The 12,491-nt window shown below is 41.6% G+C and overlaps 1 protein-coding gene across 1 annotated transcript; it reads left to right on the plus strand.

Moving 5' to 3' along the window:
* Positions 1-944: 944 nt before the first annotated feature.
* Positions 945-8,066, plus strand: SLC30A1 (solute carrier family 30 member 1). Its single transcript, XM_043923787.1, has 2 exons — positions 945-1,566; positions 3,285-8,066. Exons 1-2 carry the CDS (start codon positions 951-953, stop codon positions 4,187-4,189), a joined length of 1,521 nt encoding a protein of 506 aa, XP_043779722.1. The 5' UTR covers positions 945-950; the 3' UTR covers positions 4,190-8,066.
* Positions 8,067-12,491: the final 4,425 nt, after the last annotated feature.

The following is a 12,491-nucleotide window of genomic DNA, read 5'->3' on the forward strand; positions in this document are numbered from 1 at the left end:
CCCCGCCTGCCCCGCCCTGCCCCTCCCCCTCCTGCTGCACGCGGCCCGCGCCCCCTACCCTCCCCCACGACGCCCGTCGCTGCACCCGGCCGCGGCCCCCGGCCCACGCCCGGCTCCTGAAGGGAAAGGCCCCGCCCCCATCTGTTGAAGCCGCGACACCGCCTCCTCCCCCGCCCCTCTGAGCCTCCGCCCAATAGAGAGCGCGGGTGGGCGGGACGTGGCGGCTGTCGTGAGGGGGTCTTGGCCAATGGGAAGGCGTGCCGGGCCTGGTGGGCGGGGCGGCGAGTCCTTGTCACGCTCGGGTCCGTGTGAAAACGGGGGTTCCGAGTGCAAAGCAAAGTTTTTTTGTAAACCGTCTGCAAAGGCGGGGGGGGCGGCGGGTGGCGAAGAAGGCGCCCGACACCGGGCCGAGTGCAGCAGCCGTGGCCGCCGCCTCTTTAGCTCTTCAGGCGTCGGCTCCTCGGTCCGAGCCACACCGGAGGAAGACCGCCTGAGGGGAAGACCTGCGCGGAGAACCCGCAGATGCTTGGAGCGTCCTCAGCGCTGAGCTGCCGGTCGCCCGCCCCCGCCGCCGCCCGCCCGCCCGCTCGCTCCTGCTCCGGCTCTCTGTCGGCGGGCTTCGGGAGCCCCAGCTCCCTGCCGCCTCCGCCGCCGCCCCGCTGTGGGTGTGTGGGGGCTGCTGGAGCTGAGCCGGGCCTCGGCGCCGGCTCCGAGAACGGACGCCTGAGGAGGAGCTGCGCGCCGCCGGCCGGCCGGGGTCGCCCGCAGGCGCGGGGGCTCGGCGGCTAGACCCCGGGCTCGCCCGCCCCTGTCCGGTCACCGAGGCCCCGCGGCAGACTCCCGAGCCCCGCGCCGCCCGCCCTCCCTCCCTCCGTCGCCGGCTCCTCGGCGCCTAGCCGCCTCCTCAGGAGTGTACGGGCCGCGTTCGGGCGGGCTCCTCAGCCGCAGCCATGGGGTGCTGGGGTCGGAACCGGGGCCGGCTGCTCTGCATGCTGTTACTGACCTTCATGTTCATGGTCCTGGAGGTGGTGGTGAGCCGGGTGACCACGTCCCTGGCGATGCTCTCCGACTCCTTCCACATGCTGTCGGACGTGCTGGCGCTGGTGGTGGCGCTGGTGGCCGAGCGCTTCGCCCGGCGGACCCACGCCACCCAGAAGAACACCTTCGGCTGGATCCGGGCCGAGGTGATGGGGGCTCTGGTGAACGCCATCTTCCTGACCGGCCTCTGCTTCGCCATCCTGCTGGAGGCCATCGAGCGCTTCATCGAGCCGCACGAGATGCAGCAGCCGCTGGTGGTCTTCGGGGTCGGCGTGGCGGGGCTGGTGGTCAACGTGCTGGGGCTCTGTCTCTTTCACCACCACAGCGGCTTCGGCGACGACTCCAGCCACAGCCACTCGCATGGGGGGCACAGCCACGGCCTCGCCAAGGGGGCCCGCAGCAAGAGCAGCCGCTCCGGGGGTAGCGACAACGCCGTGACCCCGGGCGAGCAGGGTCCCGACCAGGAGGAGACCAACATCCTGGTGGCCAACAGCAGCAACTCCAACGGGCTGAAATTGGACCAGACAGGTGAGGAGAGAAAAGTCGCCGCCGCAGGTGGTTGGCCCTGGGGAGCCCGGACCCCGGGATGGCCCCGGGCCGAGTGGCCCGCACGCCCCCTGGCGCCCGAGCCGGCCGCGCCGCCTCTGGGCTGCTCCTTCCCGGGCAGGCTCCCGCACCCGCACCTGCGGGGAAGCAGCCGAAACAGACGCCCCCCTCTCCCGCACCCCCCGCTTGCAGCCGGGTGTTAGGAGCAGGGGAAGTGCGTCCCCCGCTCCTGGTATGAGGGTGTAGATGAGAGCGGGCAAAAGGTCAGGAGGTGACCCTCAGCCCGCTGCGGTCCGCAACTGCACTTGGCAGTCTTTTACGGGCTGTCGTGCCAAGAGACTGTCTGATTTTGGCGTTAGCGGGATCAGCAATGCTTCCTAATTAAATTTCTTGACCCTCTTGGAAAACCGGAGAGAATCCCCTGTTGGTCCTTAGTTGTTGGATGTTTGGAACCTTGCTCTGCCCAAGTAGTAGTTTTGCCTTTCAAACAAGTTTCTTAATGTTGTATTCAGAGCGATCTCAGTGACTGAATTTCCTGAACTCAAAATCTTGGTTAAGGGTTTCTGTTATGAACAGCAATGCATGTTTCAGTTAATTTTCTGAAGTCTAAACCCAATCCTGAAAATCCTAGACTTAGGACCTGTCTGGGCATGTTTTAACATTTCACTTAGGATTTGTCGTGATTGTACTAAGGTAAAAGTGATGATAATTTATGCTTCTTATATTTTTAATGGGTAGTTTTCATTCTAAACGTTAAGTGCTCTTGGAAGGAAATTGGGAAATAGGTGTTGAAAGAGGAGATAGGAAAAGGAATCATCCTAATGCCCTACTAACCAGGCTCAGTGATATTTTTAATAGGCTGGTGTATTTCCTCCCACTGTTTTCCACTTATATGGAAATATCAATTTCTATTTACCTATTTGTGTGAAACCACACATGCATGACACTACATAGACAGTTTTCCTCTTTCTAGGATTCAGGATATCATGTTAATGAAATTGAAGTTGTACATTGAAAATGTTTAATAAACAATTGAATTTCCTCTCACTTCTACTCTGCAAGGAGTTATTCCAAAGAATATTAAGCTGTCCTGGTGTGTATAATTCCTTTAAAGAATCAATATGTTTGGTTTAGGAGCTAGTAGATAGTGATCATTTAGTTCCAACTTTTCCTGAAGTCTCTGTGTGATTGTTGATAGGCTTATATGGTTGATTTGTCAGTTTCTAAACCCCTTCTATCAAGGGACTCATCATTTTTAAGTGACAAAAGTCTAAAAGTTAACCTTAACACCTTAATGATGAAAAGTGACTAGAGCTCTGTGTCAGGTCAGCCATTTTTATTAGACTTATCCATAGTTGTTTATGATTTGGGGTGATAGCATTCAATTTTGTTTTGTTTTTGATATATGCCAACAAGTATAGAATGTTCCCAGGACCCCACAGAAAAGGTGAACTTCATTTGGAAGTGGGAAGGTAGGAGGTTGGAGTATGAGAAAGTAGTATCATCTTAATGACTTAATTTAGCCCTGACCATATGTCCTGGCCTGTTCCCAGTATGTCAATTTATATAAATTGCTCTGAGCACATTTCTTCGTATGTTTTATGAAAAATTTTCACCCCCATCTCTTAAATGGAATTAGGCAAGAATGTTTATATAAACACTTTAGATGTGTTTGATACAGAATGTTTATTTCTTTGTAGATCCAGAAAAGTCCAGAAATGATGCAATGGAAGTACAAGTGAATGGGAATCTTATCAGAGAACCTGAAGAGGTGGAATTGGAAGAGGATGAAGATAAGACTGGACAACTTAACATGCGTGGAGTTTTTCTGCATGTCTTTGGAGATGCTTTGGGTTCAGTGATTGTGGTAGTAAATGCCTTAGTCTTTTACTTTAATTGGAAAGGTTGTCCTGAAGGGGAGATTTGTGTGAACCCGTGTATACCTGACCCCTGCAAAGCATTTGTAGAATTAGTTAATAGTACTCAGGCAACAGTTCAAGAGGCTGGTCCTTGCTGGGTACTATATTTAGATCCAACTCTTTGTATTGTAATGGTTTGTATACTTCTTTACACAACTTATCCATTGCTTAAGGAGTCTGCTCTTATTCTTCTCCAAACTGTTCCTAAACAAATTGATATCAAAAATTTGATAAAAGAACTTCGAAATGTTGAAGGAGTTGAGGAAGTTCATGAATTACATGTTTGGCAACTTGCTGGAAGCAGAATCATTGCCACTGCTCACATAAAATGTGAAGACCCGACATCATACATGCAGGTGGCTAAGATCATTAAAGACGTTTTCCATAATCACGGAATTCACGCTACCACCATTCAGCCTGAATTTGCTAGTGTAGGCTCTAAGTCAAGTGTAGTCCCGTGTGAACTTGCCTGCAGAACTCAGTGCGCTTTGAAGCAATGTTGTGGGACACGGCCACAAGCCCAGTCTGGAAAGGATGCAGAAAAGGCCCCATCAGTTAGCATTTCTTGTTTAGAACTTAGTGACAATCTAGAGAAGCAGCCCAAGAGGACTAAAGTTGAAAACATCCCTGCTGTTGTGATAGAGATTAAAAAAATGCCAAACAAACAACCTGAATCATCCTTGTGAGTCTTGAAAAAGATGTGATGTTTGACTTTTGCTTTAAACTGCAAGAGGAAAAAAGACTCCATTGAAATTCTATGTTTGCCAAGTAGTGTAATTGAAGTCCTTGTCTGGTCACACAGTTTAATTCTATTTTTGTAAGAACATAATGGGACTGCTTAACAGAGTTCTATATTACAACTTTGTGATTATTAGTGCAGAGTACAGCTATGCTGTAACAGTTTTGGAAAGCCAGTTTTAACACTATGTTACATTTTTGTTTTAAGTATAAACCTTATATAACATAATGCTATTTGATTTCCAGTTTTTCAATGGTAAAAACTAATTAGGGGGATAAATAAATTTAAATTGTTACTGGAATTTCTCTGCTTTTCTTTTCCCCCAGTGTTATATTTTGTTTGTTAGAATTATAATTGCTAGAACTCTAAAAATCAACAGGTCTGTTTCCTTTGACGTTTTATGTAATATTTACTTGCCCTTTGAGATCATTACATAGCATAATGACAGCATATTTTAAGAATGACTCATGAATATTATTAGGAAAAGTTCTTTTTTTCCTTCACATGGGGTTTTATGATACTGAAGATCAGTTACTACTCTGTATCCTGTGTTGCTGAGTAGTATTCTAATAAACAGATAATTAAATTGAACTAGTGTACCTATAATAGGGCATATGGGCAGTAAGAGCAGGGAAGGAAGTTTTACCAAATTAAATATTTAGATTCTTGTAAGTTAATAATCAGACTACATATCTAAATTATTCTGAGAATTTTAACTTTAAAAACAAAACAAAATAAAACAAAGGTAGCCTGAAAGATGGATATGTTCACCAGCATTACTTTCTTTGAAAGATTGGCATTAGAAAGAGTTGAAAGTTTACTCATAAAATATATACGATAAATATTTTTAAGACTGTTTAATTTAATCTAATAATTACATGTTAAATGAAAGCTTATTAATCTAATCTTTTAAATTGTGAGTTTTAAAAATAACTTCAGAGTCATTTCACAGTGACCAATCATGAATGGATTCAAACAGCTTTTTGAGCCCAACCAGCAATGCTTGTGCTTTGCCAAGAGCCATTGACTTGAGAGAAAAACCTGAAGGTTAATGCAGTTTGGATATTAAACTGTCAAAAAGCAAAATTAGTTAAGACAAAATTAATAATTGAGATTCTATAAGTCATTCTGTCTTGACATTGCTTAGACCTTCCAATAGTGGCTTATTTTGCAAGATATCTTAGTATCTATACAGGAAACTGTTTTTGCCTATTTCATTGTTCGTATGGATTTCAAATCCATACACAAATATTATTTAAGGGTATTTAAGTTATATTTTTCTGATAGAGAGGGATTATGCTTTGTGAAGAAACTAGATTTTTTGTCCTCAAAAGGATGAATATTAACATCAGTTATCATGTATAGCTCTATTTTTCTAGAAACAAGGTATCCTGACTACTTTAGTACCTTTTATAGCTGACTACTTTGGGGATGGCTACCTTTTGGGATTTGAAATAATTCATTGTTTAGTGGGTCTTAAGATGAAAACGTTGGCATTTGACAGTTAACTTTTTAAAAGGATGATCTTTTGTGGTAGACAGTGTGATTTTTTCCTAGTATAAGCCTGTTGCTGGCAATGGGCCTGTTTAAGAACACCCGATTTTTCCATTGAGAATGAGGTAATTTTAGGAACACAGTTTGTAAGTTCATATTTACTATAATGGGCCAAAACCATAACCTGCCAATTTGCAATACATCTTTATCATTTAATACACTTCTGATATTGTATATTTCAATTCCTAAACTGGTAGTTACTTGGAATTTTGCAAACATTTTTTTAAAACATGAAATTGGGGGAATTTCATATGAGTGAACAAGAGAAAGCTTCAAATTATATCATGTACATTCTTGATTTACCATTTTTTGAAGATCTCAAAACAATTTATGTTATAGAAATATGTCAGTAGTGATATAAAAGGAAAACTGGTAATATATATTACATTCAATGAGGTTTTCTTTACAATGCTCTATTGGGTCTATTAAAGGTTGCATAAGGCATAAGACATCAACTGAAAGAAGGTTTTTTTAAATGGTGTATAAGCATGGGACAAGGGCTATTTTTTTTTTTCAAAGTGCTTTGAAAGTAACAGCCTTTAGATTTTAGTTATTTCACTTTTCATAATTTTAAGTAGCTCATAAGTAACAAAGTGGTACCATAGGATTCTCTTTTTCAAAGGATTTCTGTCATAATAGTAAAATCATGTGGGCTCTGACTCACCTTTTCAGTTTTAGCAGAGAGTTATTTATTTCTTTACAATGCACTTTCTAACCCATTTTTAGCTATATTAGCATTATCTTTAAAAAATGCTTTTATATTTAAATATTGTGGGATTTAAGTGTCTTTTCCAAAATAGTTTATTCCTTCCTGAAAGAAAATGAGGGAAATTCCATTAATTATTAGGAGACTTAAACCCAATATTTAAATGCTGTTTTATAACACTGCATCAGTTTTAGGAGGTGCATCTCTCCTGCTGGCTCTTTTATATTTGAGCAAGATCAGTGTATTTAGAATATGTGTTTAGAAATATGTCTGTTGTCTCAATTTAGTAAGAAGGAGGTGCTGCATTTGCCTGAATTAAAACCAACCCAGACATTTTTTTCCAACCTAAATTCCGCCTTAGTGATGAGAGAGATTTAATTCTCCATTGTCACCTTTTAGTTATATGATTGTTTAGTAAAATTTTTTTCAGAGAGCATCTGCCCTGTATAAAGTATGAACTAGAACCTAAAGGAAAAGTAAAAAACTCAGAAACTTTGCTGTGTGTATTTTAACATTTTAGAAAGTAGTATGTTTGAGTAACTAAGGTATGTAATTTGAACAGGAAGGATTTGCATCAAGAGCACCTTGGAAAATCACAAGTAGAAGACTATTAATGTTTGTATCTTGTTAACATCCTCAGTTAATTTGAATTTTTGAAAGTTTTGAAGGAAAAGGCCTATGGAACCTAATGTGAAGTATTTAGTAGGCTAACTGGTATTGAGTTGTAGATTTTTACTGTTTATAAACAAATATCATTTGATGAAATGTCATTTACCTGCTGTCTTAAGATGTTCACACATACACAAATATGGAGAAGAATCCTACAATATAGAAATATTTATTTTAATAGAGTTTCAGTTAAGTCATAAAACAGTGTTAAAACTTGGGAAGGTGGAGGGAGGGCTTGTTGTTTTTTAAATTGAAACTGTCATACAGTGTTTGACCATCTGAAACGGGAATTATAATAGCACTATTTTGATGTAACTCTACCGCTATTACGTGGCAATGCTATTTAGTTTTACTAACAAGTTCTGAAATACTTAGCAGTCATTTTCACTGGCACAGGAGCCTTTTGTATGTCATTCAATTTAAACTTTTAAACCAAAAACTTTATGGTTCAGTGTCTTTGGCAAAAAGATACTGAAGGGAATGTAACATACAATTAATATGTGGTTATATATAAAAAGACACAAATTACCATGTTATGGTTCTGCCTTGAAACAGCACAATGAGTGTATCAGTGTATTCTGTGATTCTTTATGAAACTTCTATGTTGTGTTGTTTTGTGTCTGCCACAGGGTGTCCTTTGGGCCAGATGTGGCACAGTTAAATGCAGTTATCATCTCATGAAATGCAGATGCAGATAAAATGTCTTTAGTGCTGCAAAATTTTACCTAACTTTTTGTATGTTTCTGACTGTGCGTTGTTTTCCAAAGCTGTTCCTACCTCACCATGAGGCTTTATGGATTGTTATGTATTATAAATGTTCTTTATGAGACAGACTACTGTGTTTCTTCTCATTTATTAAAAGTTAAGTAGAAAAATAAACTAATTTTAATATCTACTTCATTGTTTTGTGCATATGGCCTCACCCAGTAGTTGTGGCACACAGGCTTAGTTGCTCTGGAGAATGTGGGATCTTCCCAGACCAGGGATTGAACCAGTGTCATACTAGCCACGATTTCAAGCAACCACTGGGGGACTTGCAATGTGTCCTTCATGGATAAGAGGAGACTAAAAGTGTGTGTGTGTGTGTGTGTGTGTGAGTCGCTCAGTCGTGTCCGACTCTGCGGCCCTATGGGCTGTAGCCCGCCAGGCTCCTCTGTCCCTGGAACTCTCCAGGCAAGAATAGTGGAGTGGGTTAGCATTTTCTTCAGGGGATCTTCCTGACCCAGGGATCGAACCCGGGTCTCCCACGTTGCAGGCGGATTCTTTACCATCTGAGCCACCAGGGAAGCCCAGAGGAGACTACTGGACTGTATTTTCTGGTGATTCTTTTCCAAACAATTGTAAGATCCAGAGTTGAATTACAGTACCAGAGGAGACTACTACAATTGATTCCACATTTTCTTCATACTTGAACATTCTGAGATCAGAATGCATCAATACAATCAGTGGTATCTTACCATTCCTTTTGGCCAACTATATTTCTTACTAGGATGTATCTTACAATTAATCGTTCAGAAAAGAATTACCAGGTCTTTCCAGAAGTACTGCCAACATTTCCTAAAACCTTGTGTACTATGCATTGCACATCTGGATGAGAGCTGTTGCTTTTGAATTAGGTGAAAATATGCTTACAAAAGTCAATGACAATGTTGTTTTTAAAGAAATCCCATAGACATTTCTGAGCCTTCAGATTTGACCATTTTTGCCATCTCCTCACTAGAGCCTATATAGCCTTTTCTCTTTTAAATCAAGTAATAGCACTTTGTTGCATTTGCTTATTTACAAACCTATTTCCTTTTTAAAGATAAATCCTATGAGGTCAGAGCTATCTTTTTTATTTCCTCAGGGTCTAGCACACTGTAAGCATTCAAAGGTGTTTGAAGGAATATTGAGGAATGGCAGACATGGAAGAGGACATAGCAATAACACTTATTAATAGCTAAAATATACCAAGCAGTTATTAGCTACCCGCCACAGACATTTTCATTTAATCCTTACAAACTGTTAGCCACATTCCATTATTCCCATTTGGCAGACCAATGGATATCAAGTACCTTACCCAAAGGCATCCAGATAGAGATGGAGCCAGAACTGGAATTTAGCAAGAGATCTAAAACGCATCAAGTGGCACGCTTTCCCATTACTTTGAACTGTCAACAACTTATTTCATAAGTAAATTCCGAATGAAGAATTCTTTTAAATTTTCATGCAAGAAGCAGCAATAGGCCAAAAAAAAAAAAAATACATTTTACAGTATTTGATATTAACAAAAAACATCAGTGTAGTCACCAGATGAAAAATCAGAACTTACGGTTGTGTCATTCAAATTACATGGGGCACAGGAATAACAATATTTTTTAGAATTTAGTGTTTCTCGGTTTCAGTCTAGCCTTGCAGACAGTGCCCATCATTACAAAGTAGTCAGCTAAGCCGCTATCAGTTCAAGTGTTGTCTAAGGTGGGAACTGCACTTGAACCACAAACACCTACAGCCTACATATCTTTTTATGCTGAAAACTGGGTGTTTGGAGAACTGGAGAGCAGAGGTGATTGAACTAAGTGAATGAGGAGATGCCGGCAGAAGATGATCTGCTTTTCGACAGAGATACTATTAGCATTTGGGTGAGAAAATGTATCATAGTACAGAAGTGTCCCGTGCGCTGAATTTAGTAACACAACCTCCTTCCACACAAGTGTTTGTAGCTCCTCCAGTTCCCCTGGCTCAACATCAACACACCCCAACTTTTGCAAATGTCTCCAAGGGATGCAGCCTGGCCTTGGACCACCGTGAAGGACTGACCCGGTGGGACTCCTGTCTCGCCCACATGATTCAAATGCCATCTCTATTTTCCTCCGTTTACACAGACCGAGTAACATAGATTCTTTGTGTTTTGTTTGAACTTCAGCTCCATCTCAAAGTCCAAGAACCAAGCTTGGACTTCCATTCCTACAGAGTCAAATAGACAATCCAAAGATTTGATTTCTGAGACTGACAGCCACTGAAAAGACCAGGTAGATGGGAACTCCTCTGAGAAGTTAAGAAGATTGTTCTGCTTAAGGAAGCGGTGCAGATGTGGCCAACTGAATTGGTCATGGAAACCATATCTTTTTTTGGAGTATAAGAATCGAATTTTCTGGCATTGTAAAAGAGGTTCAAAACCAGTGCCCTTAATTAAAGTATAGAGTTGAATATTCAAATAGAAATTTTAAGGATTGACCCTAATTTTTCTTCTAATTGTGAAAACGTCAAGGACAATTCTAGACAAAATTTATCTGCACTTTATTTTTTGGAAGTATAGATTTATAGTATAATGTTACTTTGAGGCATGTAACATAGTTTTTCAGTATTTTTGACGATTATATTCCATTATAGGAGGAGGAAATGGCACACACTCCAGTATTCTTACCTGGAAAATCCCAAGGGCAGAGGAGCCTGGTGGGCTATAGTCCAAAGGGCCGCAAAGAGTCGGACACGACTGAGCAGGAGCACAGATAGATTATAACAAGATAATGAGTGTAATTCCCTGTGTTACACAGTATATCCTTGTTGCTTGTCTATTTTATAGTAGTTTGTATCCATACCCCTAATTTGTCCCTCCTTCTTCCCTTTTCCTTTTAGTTACCATAAATTTATTTTTTATATCTGTGAGTCTATTTCTGTTTTGTACATAAGTTCATTTGTATCATATTTGAGATTTCACTTATAAGTATTTATCTTTCTCTGTCTCATTTTGCTGAACTTAATATTGTTTAAGTCCATCCACATGGCTGCAAAAGGCAGAATTTCATTATTTTCTATGGCTGAGTAACATTCTGTTGTTATATATAGAGAGAGTTATATATATATTGTTGAATATATATCTCACATATTCTTAATCCAGTCATCTGTTGATGGACACTTGAGTTGCTTCCATGTCTTAGCTATTGTAAATAGTGCTGCTATGAATGTTGGGGTTCACGTATAACTGTTTCAAATTAGTGTTTTTGTTTTCTCAGTATACATACCCAGGAGTGGAATTGCTGGATCCTATGGTAGTTCTATTTTTAGTTTTTAAGGAACCTCCATACTTTTTTCCATAATGAGTACACCAATTAACAATTTACATTTCCCTTAACAGTTTATGAGGGTTCCCTTTTCTCCACATTCTCTCCAACATTTGTTATTTGTAGACTTTGATTTAAACAATCTCAGAATAGCCATTCTAAGCAGTGTGAGCTGGGAGGTGTGAGACTTTAATTTAAACCAATCCACCCTTAGAACCTCCAAAAGGAGTGCAGCCTACTGATGCCTGCATTTATTCCATAAAACTCATTTTGGACTTATGACCTCTGGACATGTAAAGTACGTTTGTCTTGTTTTAAGCCACTAAGTTTGTGGTAGCTTGTCATGGCAGCAATAAGAAACTAATATACATTTATTAGCACATAAATATGATTGATACACTAAACTTCTATATTTATTACTACTAAACCTGTGCTATCATGAAGTTAAAGTACAGACTAACTTATAAATAGAATTTTATCAGAAAAGGGCTAGATGCCATAAATGACGATATAGCTTTTGTTTCATGCTTATGCAACCATTTTCTTTGGATAAGTAAGTTAATGAAACATTGATATATGGTTTTAAGGTAGGAAGAAGATGCTAAAGTTGAATATGTGAAATACAACCAGGGGTTTTCTTTATGCATGTGGTCTGAGTTTTTATGTGGTGATATCAAGCTTCAGGGATAAGCAATTCCTTAAGGGGTTTGGTGGGAGTCCAGACTTCCTTGTATGTTGTGACCGGACCCAGTTGAATGAAAGAAGAGCTCAGGGTGAGTGAATCAGCTTTGCGTGGATTAGAGATGTCCTCCTGAAAAGCCCAGAGGCCCCCTGAAGTGACTATAGAGCAGCACTTGCCACAGCAGGCTCTGCTTTCTTCTTACCTTTCTCCTCTCGCTCCACTTAGAGGCCTGCTCCCGCCTCCTCGCCTCCTTCCTCCTCTCTCTTTTCTCTCTAGCCCATTCTTCACATCCACATCTTATTAGGAATATGGCCTTGGCTGATTTGATACTTCTTGGAGTCTCAGTTTTCAGATCTGTGAGATGGGAATAATATGTCCTTTATAGGGTTCTTGTGAAGACCACATGGGGCAAAAATGAACTTGTACCTACCTCCCCTATTTTTGGCTGCACCAGGTCTTAGTTGCGGCACATGGAATCTTTAATTGTGGTTTGTGGGCTCTCCTACTTGTGACATGAAGGATCTAGTTCCCTGACTAGGGATTGAACCCAGGCTGCCTGCATTGGGAGCAGAGTCTTAGCCACTGGGCCACCAGG

This window comes from Cervus elaphus, chromosome 14 (assembly GCF_910594005.1).
Source record: "Cervus elaphus chromosome 14, mCerEla1.1, whole genome shotgun sequence".
Taxonomy (NCBI): Eukaryota; Metazoa; Chordata; class Mammalia; order Artiodactyla; family Cervidae; genus Cervus; species Cervus elaphus.